Source organism: Montipora foliosa, chromosome 10 (genome assembly GCF_036669935.1).
Source record: "Montipora foliosa isolate CH-2021 chromosome 10, ASM3666993v2, whole genome shotgun sequence".
Taxonomy (NCBI): domain Eukaryota; kingdom Metazoa; phylum Cnidaria; class Anthozoa; order Scleractinia; family Acroporidae; genus Montipora; species Montipora foliosa.
Genome location: NC_090878.1, coordinates 9,064,117 through 9,083,524, shown reverse-complemented (window position 1 = coordinate 9,083,524; position 19,408 = coordinate 9,064,117). Strand labels below are relative to the sequence as shown.

The 19,408-nt window shown below is 40.3% G+C and overlaps 2 protein-coding genes and 1 long non-coding RNA gene across 4 annotated transcripts in view; 1 reads left to right on the top strand and 2 right to left on the bottom strand.

Annotated features, from left to right (window-relative positions):
- The window catches only part of LOC137974463 (receptor-type tyrosine-protein phosphatase delta-like), a 112,354-nt gene extending 107,409 nt beyond the window's left edge, over nt 1–4,945 (bottom strand). Inside the window, exon 1 of the mRNA XM_068821473.1 lies at nt 4,737–4,945. Within this exon, the coding sequence (XP_068677574.1) occupies nt 4,737–4,803 (67 nt within the window). The 5' untranslated portion in view covers nt 4,804–4,945. The remainder of the gene's footprint in view (nt 1–4,736) is intronic.
- On the top strand, nt 774–19,371 carry LOC137974468 (uncharacterized). The gene is made up of 3 exons (XR_011117467.1): nt 774–924; nt 7,521–7,722; nt 19,150–19,371. It is a non-coding gene; the product is annotated as an uncharacterized lncRNA (long non-coding RNA).
- The window catches only part of LOC137974462 (receptor-type tyrosine-protein phosphatase delta-like), a 78,660-nt gene continuing 68,011 nt past the window's right edge, over nt 8,760–19,408 (bottom strand). For both annotated transcript variants that reach the window (XM_068821471.1, XM_068821472.1), the window contains 7 exons: nt 17,989–18,276; nt 17,246–17,516; nt 15,576–15,913; nt 14,478–14,603; nt 13,488–13,639; nt 10,311–10,446; nt 8,760–9,981 (listed from right to left, as the gene is read on the bottom strand). In XM_068821471.1, the coding sequence (XP_068677572.1) occupies nt 9,907–9,981; nt 10,311–10,446; nt 13,488–13,639; nt 14,478–14,603; nt 15,576–15,913; nt 17,246–17,516; nt 17,989–18,276 (1,386 nt within the window). In that variant the 3' untranslated portion in view covers nt 8,760–9,906. The remainder of the gene's footprint in view (nt 9,982–10,310; nt 10,447–13,487; nt 13,640–14,477; nt 14,604–15,575; nt 15,914–17,245; nt 17,517–17,988; nt 18,277–19,408) is intronic.

Sequence of the window (19,408 nt, the reverse complement as noted above, 5' to 3'; positions counted from 1 at the left end):
TGGTGTATTAACTACTTTATTTTTCACTAATTATTGTGTAGGGTTGAAATCGGACAGTGAAATCGTAAAGTTGGCTGTAATCGGATACCTGAAATCGGACAGTTACAGCAACCAATCAGATTAAGAGCACCAATCACAGAATTTATCACAATAACCATAGCAACAACTACTTACCCTACCAAACTGGGGATTTTCCAAAATGAGCAAATTTGTAACATTAGACAGTGAAAAAGGAATGCATTAAAATTTTGTTTTCTCGGAAATTGTAATGGTTATAATTAGTTGGTAACAGGACTTCGTGTCGTCAAATTTAGTCTCTAATCGTACTCGGAATATTTCTTGCTTAATGCCTGAATACAATACAAGGAAAACTACTGAATATCCTATCTACTGTATGCGGATTGCCCCATACAGTTTTGAGCAAGACTTCAAAAGCTGCCTTGCTGTCTTTCTTCTGGACTGGTATTGCTCCCAATGTCTACCAACGTTTTGGGATCTCACAACGTCTCATTTCAGCACAGGTCGACTCAAAAATGCAGTCAGGTAAAACTCCTGGCGGGGTGGGGGAGCGGGGTCCTCACTTGTATGCTACATTGGTAGCCCAAAGTGTATGATTTTTTAGCCGTTTTGGTCTTGTGTGGTCTTTGGTTTGTTCACTCAAGTCTTGAATTTGGTATGTTTTTTAGAAGAAGCTACTTCTGCATCATTTGGCGATAAGAACGTTCGTTTTTCTGGGAGTACCCCCCGCCCCCATGGGGTAAAACTATGGTAGAGAGAAGCTTAATTGTTGTAAAATGAGACATATTGACTTAAGGTCAACGGGTTCAGAGAATCCCTTAAACCCTATAAAAGCCTGATCGAGTAGCAGCATCCCATCATTTCAAGATCATTGCCAGAGCAGATCATCCAACCTCAGCACTGAAGGTAAGGGTAGTCTGTAGAATCTACAGGAGTAAGCATCAAATGAAAACGTCCGCATTTCAGAAGTACATTAATTTGTAAATCTTCCATGCCGAAATTCACGACGTGACTGACGGATCTTCACAGGTCACGGTTGCCGAAATCCCTGAAGGCAAATTCTTCAATATTGATCATTTCCGATACTTCACATGAGATACAGCTCATTTTTTGTATGATCCAGCTTTGGTATGTTTAAAACCAGCCCACTTAGCTTGTAAAGTCGAAACTGGCTTTAGCAAAGCGCAAGCAACAAGGCTACACCCCTTGGAGGCGGTGTATCATGAGCCACGAAAGACGATTATTTGTAAAATTAACTGCCAATAATAGCATAAATTCTCTTATAAAATTCATGCATAATTATTAAACTAAAAATGTATGTACATTCTCAGAGGCTCCTTGTGAGGAAATTTTAAAGCAGTTTGTAACGTATTACGATATCTCCATATAATATTTCCTATTTTGTCTCATAATATTTTTACTCAAAAGAGGTAAAATAACCGTGATGCACGAAAGGCACGCATTTTCACTGTAGATTTCTTTTGTGTTGCTTTTGCCTTTAGCAGCTCTTGGAGGGAACTAAATAACTTCATTAAAACAGCAAATTCTCAGTCGATTGAGTCATGTGAACTACTTATGATTTGACCCCGGAAATTATATACTAATCATCTCTAATGGAGAAAAGATATTTAGCAATGTTAGTGTGGTTGCGAAGACAAGTTAAAAGGGAAAACAGCTCATTCCCGGTTGCCGCCCGCGTCTCAAAAATGCGCGTGCTTAAGGTAATTGCTTAGTATTGCATTGTGCATCCCTACTGCGCACGATTTTCGACGCCGTCATTAGCGCGCGCACATGAGCACGTGCGCGTACAAAGCGTAAGAGATTTCCCTCAAACTAAGCCCGATAGCGAAATAAATGCTCTTTTTCTCTCAAACGAGCACGGTGACCACCGATTTTTTTTTTGACGTATTTGCTAAGAACAGTCTAATAAAGAACATATTTGAAGAAGAAAAAAAGTTTGATAGTAGAACATGAATTTTTTGGAAAACAGTTCCGTACTGAGTATATTTTGGCCAAGGCGAGGACTTCAAGCTAACCACGGAACTGTCCCAAAGAGTGCACTATTCCCACAACCAGGCAATCAAAAACGGCGTGAATGAAGCAATACTGCTTATGTGAATAAAAGAAGCTTTATTTTCAAAATAAAGTTTCGTGTCTTTCAAGTGACCAAGACTTAATTCAGTATGAAGGTGATTCGGATTTTTAACGCGAAACCAGTAAAAATACCCCATTTTAAGAGCCTGCTGACGCGTAAACAAGCACGGTGACTCCACTTTTTAATTGATTTTCTTTAATGTTGATATCATGAATGTTAATTATGCCAAGTTTCCAAAAACGTTTGATAGTAGAACAATTTCAAGGGAATTACCTTAAGCTCCCTAGTGAGTAGGGCACTGAATTTGAGCGAAGGGTTCACATGACCCTCAAAACCAACTTGACTGAATTTGCTTCGTCCATAGTCAACTTGACACCATCTCCCAATTGTGGGAGGAAAGAAATGTTTATTTGAAGTGCGCGGGTTACAGACGAAAGATCGAAAAGTGATACTCGCACTTTAAAGGACAATTTTCAGCAATTTTGTCGTATTGACACCTGAAAATTTCAGGCGGCTTTAACGGAATTCGAACCCATAACCTCTGCGATGCCGGTGCAATGCTCTTGAACTTGAGCCGAGCCCAACGAGCTCCCAATTGCTTAAAATTCAGTCAGTGGTTTGATAAGTGCGAGCATCACTTTCAATCTTCCGTCTATAATCCGCACTTTAAAATAAACATTTCCTTCTTTCATTAGTCTTCATACTCTTCATACGGGAAGACATCAACCCAACAATATTGACCTTCTCCCAACTGTTCTAGCATTGCACCGGCATCGAAGAAGTCATGGGTTCGAATCCCCTTGGAGCCATATGAATTTTTTGGGTGTCTATAACAGGCAATTGCTTTCTGGTCAGTGCGAGCATCACTTTCAATCTTTTGTGTTTCTAATATCTGTTTTTTTATTGTTTAAATCAAACCTTGAATATCCCTGCGCGACAATAAAGGGACTTTTTTACTTTACTTTATCTATCACCACACGGAAATACGACTGAAACGCTCTTTAATTCAGTGATTTACATGTTTTGACTCAAAACGTACGTAACCTCGCCAACTAATTGATCAAGATGAGGAAGTAAAGAATGAGGTGAAAGAGTCCTCTCTCGAAAGTGGATTAGAGCTATTTGTTTTCGACTAATGAAAGGGCACTGAGATAACCACTTTTCACAATACAGGATATAAATCACTGTACTAAACGTCAATCAAATGAAAACGAAATGAAAAGAAACAATCAATCATCCCTAAAGTTACAATTACAATCAGATATGAAATATTCGCCACATCATCGTCGTGGAAAGCCACACAATTAGAAACGAGAACGAGGCTTTGCAGTATCGAAAACGATGTGTGCGTTAAATTAATGATAGTATCTCTCCTAGTAACGAACAATAAGAGAAGCCGGCGAAACCAATCACTTCTTTTTTAGTGTTTTCCCAGTAATCAGAGGTCAAGGTATAGACTGATTGGTCCAAACAAACAGTCAGTACACGGTACTAATAACATAATAACCTTTTTGGCAAGATCCGATGATCCAGCTGAAATAACCATTCAAAAACTCGGCGTTGTCTTATTTTTCAGATATGAATTGCTTTCAATTAGCATTAAATGATTCTACAGGGAAAAGCAACAACAAAAATCAGGGCTTGCATGACAACCAGAGCGAAGGATAGAAGGAACAATGAAATTACTTAGAACGGAAGAGTAATTCTATAATAAATTGTAAAAAGCCTTCCCTTCTGTCTTTCAACCTCTTTAAAACGTGAGAGATTTAAAGGGAAAAGAGCAGAAAGGAGATGCTTGGATGTTAATCTTATTACAATTACACACGAAAATGATGGAACCGTCTCTTTGCAGCAGCTAAAAGCATGAGTATAGCTATGCAAAGGACCTAAGCTTGGAGAAATCGTTTACATGTGGCCTTCAGAATATTCCTTGTCAACATGAAAAGCAGTTGTGTTATTGATCTTTGTCATGATCAACTCAAAAGTAAGCTGGTAAGAATAGTACACATACCCCTATAAAATGATTATAGTCGATCGATTTTCCTAGAAGGATCTCTCTGGGAATGAGAAACGCGGAAGTTCAACAGAGATGCCTCTTTGAATGTGATCCGAGAACGTGACGTGCGCTTTTTCTATACGTTGGGAACCATTACAAAGTAGAGAGAGGTTCGTCAGTCGACTTAAACTACTTCAATATGAAAAACGTAAACTTCTCCTTATTTAATTCTGTGAAGTTAGGTGAATTCAAAATATACTTGATCTGAGCGTGTCGTATTTCAGTGGTAATGTGACTTGCCGATTTATGGTGACATAAAATTGTTATTGAAAACATTTTCTAAAAGTAAAACTGTTTTCGTTTTAGGACGAGATACACTTGAAAAGTACTCGCTAAAGAGTTTCACTCTTATTACATTTTTCTGTGCAATTCAGAACACTGATACATTCTAAGGTAACCCATCGCATCGAGTCAACTTCTTCAATGATTTGAATATCAATACACAAGCTTCCTTTTCCTTTACGGTAGTACATAAATGTACGATCTTGTCAGTGATAGTTTGGGAACATCCAAACAAAGAAACATTCTACAATTCGCTTTGCGGACGTTTTTTCGTATTCAGCTTACCTTGCGTTCGTGCCAGTGAGAGTATACACGGAAAAGCAAGAAAGAAGAGTTGCCGTACTAATTTCATAGCTCAAATGTATTCGGCTCACTTTGCAGTCCGCTTCAGTAATTCATTAGTAATTCTTTTTCCAATGATCTGCTTGTAACGACTACGGTATGCGACAAAAATCTCTCGACGCTTCGACTCCCGCTGAATTGTAATTTGAGACCGTAAAATAAAGAAGCACTCACACATAAATAGACAATAGCGCTCCTTTGTAAGGAGCGCTAGGTCACGCTCAACTTTGTAGCCAGCGTAGCCACAGTAGCGGGATCGCAGGATTATAAATTTGGCCGCGAGCGGGACGCGAGTGGCATGGGGAGTAGTAGTTTTGAAATCCCGCCCAATACGATTCTTGCCTAATTTGAATAGTCCGTCCGGGATTTTCAGTCTCGGCAAAAACACAACGAAGCAACCAACGTACTCCCGCGTGTTTAAACTAGCAATAGTTGACAATACAGCTTCTCCCGCTGTTAAGTATAGTTGCAGGCAAAATTCAATGTGTCCAGGGCCCAGGTAGAGCGGGTGGCCGTTTACAAATGGAGAAGTTGATGTTGAAGCGCGAAGCAAACAAATCACAAGTGTTTTCCACAGTTTTGTAAAGTAGCGGACATATTTCTGAAAGCACCGGACGTGACATTTTTTGGGGCGCCTTGCGAACGCCAAAGACGAGAGCAACCCTGGGGAGTCTCGGGGCATAGCCCTTTTCCCCTCGGACGTCTTCGAAAAAGAACACTCAGAAAAGCTGTTTCCAGTGTTCCTGGAACCCTTGATAGGCTAAAATTCTCTCAAAATTCTCTTTAAAAGGTAAGGAAAAATTATGACAAAAAATAATACAAAGCCCCTCAAATAAACCCTGAAATCAGTACCGAATATGAAAAGGGCGTTGTGAGTAGACGGTTTGATTATGGCGGACTCGATGGCGACCAGTTGAAACAGAAACTAAAGGGAACGCAAGGTCAATTTTTATCGCAATGTGGCAATTGTTTTTTTAAAAATGTAACATGCTGCAAAGGATGAAGTTTTTCTTAGTAATGAGTAAAGTGCAACCACTGACGTTGCACGGTTTATCAATCCTTTATGTAGATGTCCTTGATCTGGATTATATAATCGCAATTATAGGATTAAATGATCAAATGAACAGTAAGAAAAAGGAAGTGTTAAAATCTGACCGGATGAATAGGTAAATTGAAACATTTTTTGAAAATTGTTCTGGTAACAAAATTAGAATTCGGAAGTTTTGAGAGTATCCCCAACAATGCAGCTACCAATGACATGGTTTTGCATGTGAGTTTCCAATGTTGAGATAATTTATTTGAAAGTTATGTGTGGCTGCGCAATGTTCGTCAATAGGCCATTTCCGAGTTCATGTCTGCCTCCTCTTCAAAGCGAATCTAAGTGCCAAGTTTTTCTTACCATGACAAAAACTTTGCACTTAGACTCGCTTTGAAAAAGAGGCAGACATGAACTTTTACCCAAATGAAACCGTTCGCGACTCTTTTAATAATTTTAAAAGGATTTTCCTTGTTGTGATAAGTATATGAAATCGCATGCGCCCCAGGGCAATTAAGGATTAATTTCACGCGTGTTTTCAAAGTTTTCACAAAATTGCCCGAGTCGCGAAGCGACAAGGGCAATTTGGAAACCTTTGAAAATACAAATGAAATTGATCCCTGATTGCACGAGGGCACATTGCGATTACATATACTTATCACATAAAGGGAGGCCCCCTCAGTGCCGCGACAAATGATGGCGGTTAAAGTTCAATTCAATAAATCGTTGCTGTTAAAATGTATTTTATATGTGGACAAAGAAGTAATTTAATTGGGAAGAGGATTCTCTTGTAACTTCGAGTGCTGTGGATAAGTAACTGTTAACAAATCAAGATCAAGTAATCACGCCATCTTGATTACCAAAAGTGTTCTCGTGATTAAGAAAAATGCCCTCCGTCTCAGCCAATCAGCACTCAGTAATTTTGCCCCGCATGTGGTATGATAAGTTAGTCACTTTCCTGCTCCTTTGTGAGAAAACAGACTTGAGTCTCGATTGCACGGCATGTGATGTGTAACGCAGCGCTCGTAAGTATTAAAGTATTTCGCAATGGCAAGACGTTTTCCACAATTATGTTCCCGTGATCTCTCGTCCTTCGGGCATTCTCTTCTACGTCATCATTACCAAGACTTACCCCAGGGCATTTGATGTTAAAACGTCATCATTTCCCGATTATTCCGTTCGCGCTTGGAGCTTTCAAGTCGAGATTTTTCCTGGTAATACACACTACATAATAGTAATTGGCTCTTTGCGTCTATGCAGACGGTCTTTGCTGCTAGTAGACTTTGCTAGATATCTGTCGTTTTCTGGTTCACAGTTGAGACATCCTTCTCTTGCAGCTTCTTTCATGGCTGATTCTACCAATGTTGGAAGCGCAACTTTTGTCACAGTATGTACATATCAGTGAGATCTCTCTGTTGCTGTTGTTGTTCTTTCGGCACTGGCGTTTCTCAATCTGGTTGTTGACCATGCTGTTCTCTAGTAGCGTAATTCCTTCCTTCACTGCTGTTTTCCACGCTGTTTTGTCCTGACTGTTTCTTCCCAGGTCTTAGCATCTATGTCGCATCTTGACAGACTGACTTTGCAGGTATCCTTGTATCTCAGTTTCGGTCTTCCCCTATGTCTCTTACTCTGAGCCATTTCCCCATAGAGCAGCTGTTTTGGAATGCGTGTATCATTCATTCTTCTCACAGGTCCAAGCCATCTCAGTCTTGCTCCAGTACTTTGGTGTTGGTCATTCTGTCACTCCAAGTTATGCCCAAGATCTTACGGAGGCATCTCAGATGAAAGACGTCAAGCCTTTTTTCTTGTCTGGTGTACATGGTCCATGTTTCTGATCCGTACAGGAGTGTGCCGAGAACGCATGCTTCACAGATCTTGATCTTCGTCTTCAAGGTGAGCCGTTTGTTGTCCCATGCTCTTTTTGTTGGTTTGCCGAAAGTTGCTGCAGCTTTCCCTATTCTGACATTAATTTCCTCATCCAGTGAGGTAGTTGAAGTGACGGTAGATCCTACACCGGCACTACATATGTACTATTATATTACTGTAAATCTATATACGCGCAAGCTACAATGACGCCTCCTCGAGATTTTGTCCCTGGGCAAAATCCCTGAGGGGGCAATAATCCTGCAATGAAATACCCCGCCAGCTATCCCACCAGTCTATCACCTGTGAAAAATTCAGTCGGAGGTGAGGTAGCTTTTTCACGCGAAATATATATTTTGGTAACCTGTGTACAGCCGTCTGATGTTTGAGAAGAGCAGGCGGCTATACACAGGCTAACATTTTGGTTAAAAAAAATAAACTGGTTGAACTGAATACAAAACTACACGCTTGCTTATGAATCATGATTGACTCAGTCCAGTTGCGTATGACGAGAGTAAGGCCACAAAATGGAGCTCCAGGCGTTAACTTTTGTCAGCAGTTGCACGCACTATTTCCTTCCACCTTCTTCGTATACACAGAATGGCCTTGAGTTGAACACTTCAAATCGAAGTAACGCTTTTTAAAGGTAGATACCTCGTAATCTCAGTTGGAATCAGTTCTATTAACTTACGGCAGAAAGCGCTCTGCGTTTCTGGCCTCATTTTTCCCCTTCCCGGAAGAATGACGCTTTCTATGGAGTCATAAAAAGGTCTTTATAAAGTTGGAGGGATTCTCTGCGCATCTTTTCATTATCTCTTGTATGGGCTAGACGGGTAGATATGCGGGGAGACAAAAAGTCAGCTTGATCTCCTTACACACCGTAAATAGTAAACATTCATCGGATTAAGAGAATATTAAGGGTAATGATCGCCTAATCATGAGCAACATTCAGGGTATTTACCTCGTTTGCAGCTTTTGCCACCGACACGAATTGTCACCACTAGGCGCAAGAACGTAAGGAAGAGGGTGGGTGGGAGGGTCAGAGGTTATGACGTAATAGAATGACATTGTTTTTAAAGGACGTGCCTTTCGTCAAATTTATTTCTTTAGCTAAATAAGTAGGAAGACGACGACAAAAGAAACCGCGAACGCAATTTAAAAAAATTCTAACTAAACTGGCTTGAAAACCACAGTGAATGCGAATGTAAAAATAATACGTGGTCTGAAAACTCCACAACTGACCCTGGTCTTTTTAATTTATGAAAGTAATAAAAGATTATGACCAAATGACTGTAATGGAAAACACACGACTAAGTAAAAAAGATAGCTTTAGAAGCTATTAAGTCATCAGCTACGTAAACATAGCAAACGCATTTATCATAATTGTAAAAGTAAATCATGTAATATCTTCACGTGAAGCTTTTGAATTTGATTAATGACTCATGACAAAAAAATCCGGCACTGCCGGTCATAAGGAAATACCGCGCTGGCTTGTCAAAAGTCCGCTTTTGAATGTCCATTTTAAAGGCATTAATTACGTTTCTACTCTCAATGATACTTCATTGAAAACCTATCACAAAATCGTAGAATTGTTGTGATTACCACTGAGAAAATGTTACGAGTGATTTCTATGTCTAAGAATTCGTTACCTAGGCTGCCTCATAATTCTAAATTCACCGAGAGAAATGACTTAGATTTTTATTGCGCATGATGAAAAGCTGGGTATGACTTTCTTGATAAAAAACGTGATAACTCTATCCGTTTTACGAAATGCTAATTTGTAAGCTCTTTGTGACTAACCGTAGTTTGGGGATTTAGGGTGGGAAGGGAGTATAATTTTTTTCTCAATGCGCGAGCGAGCGGAATTTTTCTATCTTGCCCGCCAACCCGGGCGGAATCCTACCCCTAGTTGCGTGAGCTTGTGTAACAGGTGTCGGTTAAGACCAAAAATAGATTTTTTGAAGCCTTTGCAACGATTTTAAAAGTCAGGTATTGCCTGATATTTCTCTTTTGATAATAAGTAAGGAACGCAGTCAACAATAGCCTTGAGCAATGCTCCCAACCAGCACACAGCTTGGTCGGTCCGTGCTGGGTTGGGAGAGTAAAGATGAAGGGGAGCTTTGCCATATCCCTCAGGGCTATCCTCGTATTGCCTATCTTCCATGATTACTTATCTACCTTCTACTCTTCTACTATCAGGTTTCTGCCGCCAAATTACTCGAAATTGCTGTAGGCATCAAAAGAGTCCAGATACTCTCCTAGTGCGGAATAAATAAACTCGTATTGTTCCTGAAAAAGAAAACACATTTCGTCAGTATTTGTGATACCAGTGGAGAGCAAAACACTCTTTTTTAGTGCAATAATATAAACGCATTACTCTATTTCATGCAAAGATCACCTTTTTTGAAACAACAACAATAGCTTACGCCTTGGTGCTGTTTACTTTTCCCCCTGAACGGACGTAACAAAACCAAATCAACAAGCTATTTCAAATGAAAACACAATATTTTAAGTCCTGGAAACAGGTTTCAAGAGAATGTTGATAAAAATTATCAGTAGACTGCCAAGAATTGTCTGAACTGACGAGTAATCGGTAAAGCGTACTAAAAAAATCTTGCCTTGGTTTGCACCATTGCAGGCCTCTGAGATCTTAACTGTTTGACAGTTTGGAACACATCGACAACACCTTCACTCTTCAAGCGCTCAATCAGGTTACTCAAAGCACAAAACACTCCTGTTCGACCGACACCAGCACTAATAAAGAAAAACACAGATAAACATCATTCATACAATACACTCCATAAGTTGTGCTTTTGAGGTCGGGTAATACTTGTGGTTGGGACATATGCTGCCGGTAAAATCCGTTCTCAGGTTGAATCCGTTTTTACATTGGTTGAATACGCACTCAGATGAATCGACGGAACTTTTCAGTTTTGGAGCCTAAATCAGTTAAGCCTAGAGAATAATTAGGGTATGGTTAGGATTAGCTTTGGGTTATTATACATTGATATCAATTGACTTATTGTACGATAGTAAATAATGGAAAGAACTTTGTGTTGAGCATGTCTGTCGTTGTAGTATAGTGGTGAAGACACAGGACTAAATAGATCTCCAAGGGATCTGGTGACGTAATTTGGAGGACTCGGAAGAAAAATTTTAACGCCGTATCCCACATCCGCGCGCGGCTTTAGATGTTTCCAAACTCCCTGCAGTACCTTCCATCGCCAAAACTCAACAGATCATTCCGTGTCTACCACATTTCCTGTTACTGAATGAACATTCAAATAGATCCGACGAGATCTAACCTCGCCTCTGCCATGTTGAATTAAAAAATAAGGCCGCGCGCGGTTGTGGGATACGGCGTTAAAATTTTTCTCCCCAGTCCTCCGAATTACGTCACCAGATCACCTGGCTGGACGGTCCGAGTTGGAGTACCACTGGTAAGTTCATAGTACAGTTCTTTGACTGAATGGATAAGTGTATGGACGCAGAAGCAATTAAAAAAAATCGACATTAGTGATATTTTGAGAGACTGACGTGTTTATTAGAAAAGAATTACCACAAAGTGAAAGTAGGCCATTAGCTGTAAAGGAGGGTTTGAAAAGGTTCCAAAGTTAAGTTGTATATCCTGATAACTACTGAAAAATAAGGCTACCAGTTAAAATAATAGAGGAAGACTGCGGTAGTTGGCGCAGTTGGTGTGGTAGGCGAAAGGGCTGTGCCACTTGGAACATTGAATTCCCGTCAAGCGCGATTCGCGTATTTTATAACTGATTAGTTCAAATCTAATTGAAAAAAAGAAGAGGAAAATACCGCATCTTGCATTTGAAAGGGCCATCGAGTTGAGGCAAAACGTTTCTTTTAAGTCCTCTGACATATATTTATAACTCATTTTGCAACCTGACCAGTACAACTTTCGCAGGGTAGGTACAAAAGCGGCGGAAGTAGTGTTTCTAAATTATTTCAGATGAACAGCAAATATCATCTTATGGCATGGTTTGCTGTTACTATTGGAAGGCCATGAGGTTCACCTGCGAGCACCCAAGACCATTACATATGTGAGTTTTCTTTAACGGGGATACGCCTATGATACGCCTATCTTCTGTACCGCTGAGCGGGAACTTTCCTTCGTCTGTGCAGGTGTAATGGATGAAAGAGACTGGAATGACGCGCGTTCGTTTGTGAGTGTTTGTTTTCCTGAACTAGTTTATCCCCAGTCCTAAACTCGTCTTCTATTTTGGTTACTCGGGATTGTGGTGTACCGTTGACGGATCGCCATCCTTTTCATCTTAATTTTGGCGTTGTGTTTTGAAAAAACAAGGAAGTTTAATCGTTCTAAACTATTAGTAATTACTATGTGTAAGCACAATTAGTAGAAATCACAAAAGCGCCTTTCTTAGGCTTATTTGCAATGGTACACCATGGTAATCCGTTCATTGCTAAATAATTTCAGTAGACTGTATTAATTTACTGACAACGGCCGGATCATCATCATGGCGTACAGTTGAAAAAAAAAAGGCCAATGGCTTGAAAATCTCGCCATTGTTAAGTTGTGTTCTAGTGCATATTTTCTAGTAAACACTTGGGCAAAGAGGACCGTGAATACTGATGTTCATTGTTTGCACAAGCAATTTTCTACAAGTCAATGGGTGGAGTCCTTTGTCTAAGGGAATATACCAGTAAATATAACTTTCTCTTTGCAGAGCTATAATTTCAATACAAATTGAAAGGCAAAACAACAAGACAATTGATTGCTAAGTAAAAAAAAGTACAAAGACAAATCGTTTAAAATAGTAGTTGCAACCTTATGATGAAACCAACAACCTTTTTTGTACATACTCCACCAGTGTAAGAGTGTACTTACACACCAAAAAGAGAACATTTACTTTCGTACGCTATAGAGCTGAAAACGAGATAAGGTAATAACTAGTACTTGATACCACCACCTCTCTTTCGGATGATTGTGTCACAGTGTCTATTCTTTTAGAGGTAAAAATCCCGTCTCTTTTTCGCAGGACCCTGACACAGCGCATGAGGTGCTTCTCAGTGTGTTACTTAGCTTGAACTTACGCCCTCTTTTTGAGGAACCCTTTTAAACTCGAGCCAGTGTTCCTATTTCCTTTGGAAATTCTGTTAACCATTGCTGTGGAAATATTACAAAAGCCAGCACCTTTACGATCGGAAAGTCCTTCAATTTAATGTGGCTTCAGTAAAAAGCTCTTGGCGGTGTGAGGTTTAATATCGAAACAGTGTTCAATTAAAGGCCATTACGCTTGTGCACCTTTTCGCTCGTAAATCTTCAAGATATCTTTCCTTTTGAGACACAAGTCAACTCTTTATATCGATTTTAAAAGTAACTGAACATGCTTCGACGTATTTTAATTGCGAAAGTCCCATGAAAGAAACCGTTACAGAATACATTAGTAATAGCGCTGTTTGTAAATCTGAATGGCGTTATTCAAAGCCCAGACAATCTCGGTCATAAATAGTTGTAACACTTCGCTTGAACAGCAAGTGAAGCGCGTCAAAGCTGTTAATAACGTACCCCTCCTCCTCCTCCCTCCCATCAATGTTGCATTTACCGGTTGGTTTTTGCACTCCAACCCATAAACATCAACATTGAAGGGGGAGGGGTGGGGGGGGGGGGGGGGGCAAATTGCTGTCTGTGTTACAACATTTGTGACCGAGACTGTAGGTAAAATTTAGGATCACCAATTTAACCTACAGGTAAAAACGGATTCAACCTGAAACCAGATTTGATCGACAACACATACATCAGAGTAGAGTAAACATGCCTGCAGTGCACTACGATGGTGCTGTTTCCTGATTGTTGCTGCCACCCTTGTACCTGACCAATGAGATCAATTAATCCAGTGCCAGAATCTGGGGAACCAACATCAGGCCACCCAGTGTAATAATACTGACGAACAGCTCGGGAAGCGCTCTCCTAAGGATATATAAAAGGGACACATTCAATAAGAAATGAGCTTCTAAGAACCGTTTTGTGATCTTTCCGTAGGGGAAAAAAGGCCCGTTTACCGTCGCAGCAAGTCATGATAAATTTACAAGATCCGAGCCAGTTTAAAACCCTTGTGATGTCGCGGCGATAAATCGTTGGCGGAAAAAATCGTCTGGAATTCCTACTGGTTTATAAGTAAGATCTTTCAAAATGATCAGAACTTAATCAGAAACATGCGAGGTGCCCACCCAAAGCAATGAAAGAATTGAAAATATATATGTTGCAAAAAATTACTCAGTAAAAAATAGCATTAACTGAAACGAAAAATTACCTTCAACATATACAATATAAACAATCTAAAAAATCATCTGATAACGGTGACATGGACAATCCCGTGTGAGGGACCACGAACAGACCAGGTCCACATAAAAAACTGACAACAAAATAGATTCACACGTTTTCAAAAATGCAAAGTGCATTGAGTATGGTATGGAAATGGCAATGGAAATGGAATTTGTTTACCCACGGAACACCTTAAGAGCGCTGAGGAGCTCGTTGAACATGTGTCCGTGCATTCCGGATCGAATTGGAATTTGGCATTGTTGGTTTTTGAGGAGAGGGGAAAACCGGAGCACCCGGAGAAAAACTTCTCACAGCAAGGAGAGAATCAACAACAAACTCAACCCACATATGACACCGGGACCGGGAATCGAACCCGGGCCGCATTGGTGCGAGGCGAGGGCTCTCACCACTGCGCCAACCTCACTAAATCTTCAAACTTTCGCGCATTCGCCTCCCTTTCAAAGTAGGATAGAACCTGTTATACCTGAGTATTAGTGAGTTTTATCTCCCTCATGGTGTAGTCTTCAAAAGACATTTCGTTTGTCATCTCTGCTACCAAACTGCCAATATTGGCGGGCTGTTTTGCTGGCCAGTAGCGGTGTACTTTAACCTGTGAACGCATGTGCAGAAAACAGAGAAAAAACAGTACATATTTAGCCGACACAGCATCGTCGTTCGTCCAGTTATCAATTCTCTGCCCAACAAAAGAACCACGCAGAACGATTGGCGTCACACTGGATCAAGTGAAGGAAAACATTGGAAACAACCGGTGTAACGCAAAATTTACGAAACAAAATTGAAACGTTCGTAGAAATCTGTAAAAGGAAACAAGAGAAGGTAAAAGGAAAACTTAAGACTTTCCAGACAGACTTGAGTGTCACAACTTCAGCCCACAAGCTCGCACCGCCATTTTGCCACCTTTTCGCCACTCCAACGCTCGCACATGCGCAGACGTTTGACCGCTGTGTTGGACAACACCCTTGGATAACACTCTCCGCGATGTGCACAATTTTCTCACATCTCATTCCGCCTCATCCAATTATTTCTCATATGACATGAATAACGCACAAAAACGGCAACGAAAAGAGAAAACACACTGAACAGGGAAAGTTGAATATACTTCAGCTGGGCCCGGTTGTTCGAAAGCCGATTAACCTAATCCAGGATTAGCGTAGACTTTTCTTTCATGTTTTCAACCTTTTGTTGAAAGTTTCTTTGCTTATTTTTGTTTTTCCAGATTGACTTCTTCTAATGTAAAGTTTTGCCGAATATCAGCGCTGAACAGCATTTGGGAGTAGAGAAATAAACTCCTTGGTTAACTTTTAATCTGGGATTAGCGTTAATCGGCTTTTGAACAACCGGGCCCAGCAGTTCCTTACGCTAACATAAGACGACGATTTGTGTCAGAATAGTCTTTAATTAGCAAAGCCATCATTGGATACCATCAATTGACAGGTATGTCTGTTACCAGATATGATTTTTCCATATCCGGAGAAAGCTGCGAATTCTTCGAGAACTACATTAACAATAAGCCGATTCTAAAAGACATCTAGAAAAAAATGTGAAGGTGCATTGTTTCTACCTTTCCACTTTCCGTTTCTTTGGACAACATTACCACAGTGGAGGATTCTTGTTCCCATATCATGCGCCAAAAATCCGGAATCGTGTCTGGTATAGGAGCCTGGGTGGCGATAAATGCGTGTCTCATCGTGTAGCCGTCGACGAAGCTACCGTTGATGTAATCAGACCCTTCTATTCCAGGGATAACACTTAGCTTCACACGGGAGTCATCAAACGGCAATACGTTTGCATATCGATTCTTGGTCTTGTTATAGGGCATGTTGGCAGCCTGGAATTTGGTGTTTGGTTGAGTGCTTCCCCGTCCTAAACGAATAAACTCCTCTTCCATCTCTGTTTGGCCTGATAAATCCAGACGACACGGCATGATAAGTATCGCATCTCTTCAACATTTATTGTACTTTTTTCTATTACGCATGACGCTACCACTGATATCATTTTTTACTGGTACAAAGTAATTTAAAGTTATGTATTCCCATCTGGAAATTTATTTAAGGTAGATAATTATAGCTGTGCTGCTTTCCTGAAGCTCGTTTACTTGACATAATAAATATTCTTGCTCTCTGGCCATTTCAACTTATCAAAAACATAAAACAAACTGCGGCTACAAACATAATGATAAAGCGCATTTTACTTTCGCTTAATCATTATGTTTTATTTATTTATATTTATTTATTATTTATCATTATGTTACTTGCGCTTTATCATTATACTTTGTCATCATGTTTGTAGCCGCTGTTTGTTTTATCTTCTCGTTTACTTGGTCCCAAAGAATCAACCTCAACAGCTGGAGTAAATTGGCCAGAGGCAATAGGCTCTTGCCGCTGTAAAAATTTCCGTTAGCAGTCACGTGTGCTGCAATCCCTTGAGAGGGGTCTTTGAACCTGCATTCCTAATCTGCAATGAGCCCCCTTCTGCCGGATCATAGAGACTGCTGTCACAGCACCAAATGACAAAACATTAAAATTGTCTTTGCAAGCAAATATTTCAGTTAATTTAAAATTGTCCATTGGAGTGATCACACTGACTCAATTCACGTCCTCAGCTGAGAAGATCTACAACGAAAGGCTGTAATCAGGGGCACCCAACGAGAATATTGTTCAAAACCACTTAAACATAGCATTGTTAAACGTATTTTGGTATTTAAACGGTAGATATAGGCATATTTTTATCCCCTAAAAATTTTTTATCTGTTCGGATTTCCTAGCTGAAAGTGTAGTGATACGAAAATTATAGGGATCAAAACTAACCTTTTCGAAAATTTCAGCTAGAGAAAAGGCTCCCGAAAATTCTAGGTGACCTTTTTAGGGTAAAAATCCGTTAAAATGGGCAATTATTCCGTTCTTCAGATGTTCGAAAATCCTAGGACAGGCAGGCAAGCAAGACATTTTAGAACAAATGTTCCGAAAATTCTAGGTCTCAAATCGTCTTCCGAACAGATATTTTCCGGACGTTGGGTGCCCCTGTGTAATTATTGATTGTGTAGTGAAGGGCACGAGGTCGACTTAGTATAAATAAACAAATAAATAAATAAATAAATAAATAAAAGTAGCTGCTCGAGCTCATTTATTTCCAAACAACCAAACAAACTAGCACACGTATTTGTCAAATGACATACTGAAATGACGCACTGCAAAAATGTTCAAAGCAATTTGAACAGAAGGCCGTACTTACCAGTGTTTGGATTGACATCCATGAGATTCCTGATGTGAGCTCGCAGGTCATTCGCCCGCACTTCAGTACATCCAGAAAGGATTGCCTCCATTAAAACTTCGTGAATGAAAATATATTGCTCTTCCACCTGAACCATGATGTTCCTGTCACACCGTAAGGACATCACATACCCAAAAACATCCACAGTTTTCTCTGCTGCGATACGCTGTAACATGGCATCCACAACGATAAAAGTACCGGTTCTTCCAACACCAGCGCTACAATGAACAACCTTAAACAAATAAGGCGGCATTTGGCCGTGGGGTTTAAAAAACGGTATAGCTGCAGATGAATTACAAGAAAAGACAAGTAATTCCCATGTAACTATAAACACTTGATCACTGTTTGGCATCATTCCCTTTGCGGCGGAAATTAACTCGACATGGTACTTTAACCTACGTAAGTTTTAAATTGACTACGGTAACCGTTCTCCCGTTCCCAGTTCATGAAGCAAATGGGAACCAGCGGGGCAGGGCAGTTGGAGATAAGATACTGTAGTGAATCTACCTGGGAACTTTTACTGACCAGTGAAGCGTGAGTAATATGAATGGAGACGTTGTAATCGGTATTCGATCGATTAGATGGAACTAGGAAACTGGTGGTAGAAACTGGGGGGAAGGTGAGCCCGTGGATTAAGGGGAGAAGGGTAAAACAGAAAAGGTCCCACGGAAATTTGCTAAATTTGTAGTAGCCATAATACTCACCATAGGACCAGCATCAGGGGGGTTCGCCCCAGAAACTTTTTTGACAAATGAGAGCACCGATGTAGGGTTGGAGGGAACACCATGATCTGGCCATACTGTGTAGTGGTACTGACTGACTATTCGCTCAACTCTGTCGTTGGATTTCTTCAAACGAAACGTGCGGATGGCGAAATCACTCAGCTCTACTGTTTCTCTCAATTCTACTTGTATGTCGCCACGAGTTTCGCCTCCTTCTGACGGCCAATACTGGAAGCATTTAACACGACCTCGCTCTTCAAGATTAGTAACCTAGACAAGCACAAATAACATAAATGTTCACTTTCGCCCACAAATCACAAGTTATCTTGTATTTTACGTTGCTTTTTAGATATTAGGCTTATTTAGCAACAGAACGGGAACGGGAACAGTGGCGACGTCACGCGCAGCAAAAATACTAGTGAGAATTCAGAATTGAGAAGAAAAGAGTGGATTCTACTCTAATCTGAATTCTCATTGGTATTTTTTCTGCGCGTGCCGTCGCCACTGACGTCCCTGTTCTGTTGCTAAATAACCCTATTGCATAAGTCGATAAAATATCGCAAAACGGAACCTGCTTGGCAACAAAACATTTGACATCGTACCCCTTGACCCCCTTCCCTCGAGATTCAAGCTTAAGCCTGAGACGGGCGTTTACTGCAAACAGTACTCCACGGGATAAAGTTTGCATTCGCTATCCACCAAGTTAGAGGAGTTACTTTTATACTTTTATGACCAAGCCCCATTTGTTCTTAGCCAGAAACACGATCTTCGGGTAACACACTAGAAGGTTGTGTTAGAGCGGTTTTCAATTGAGTGTCGAAAGTAATTAGCGAATTGCTTTCGTTTTTCATTACTTCACTCAGTGATTGGTTCAAAGTTCTGCTGCCATTTTTTCAAACAATCAGAAGTGAAACCAAAACCAATCGTGGCTCGCGAATGCACATTTTCCCGCGATTTGTGTCGGCCACCTGTAATTACTTCGAGTTTTGATTGGTTTACTGGATTGTCTCCGTCCTTTTTGATTGGCCAAAGTAATTACTTTGATTTTGGTTTCACGACACTCCATTGAAACTCGCTCTAAGATTTTGTAATTAGCCTAATTAATAACTAGCCTGAGAATATCCGCAATGTTTTCCTCTGCAGCTGTCATGAATTTCAAATTTCAAAAAGACTCAAAAAAGAAGAAGAAGAAGAAAAAGAAAAAGAAGAAGTACTAGTAGTAGCGAAGAAGAAGGAGGCAGAGAGAAACAAGGCTCCTGAAGCATGACAGTTTTATTAGAATCGAACTACTAAACATGTAAAAAACACAAAGACAGCAACAAAAAGTGTAAATCAATAAAAGTTTTGTAGTAGAAGAGAGCATAACCATGAGAAATAGCATAGGCTAGTAAAGCTTAAAGAA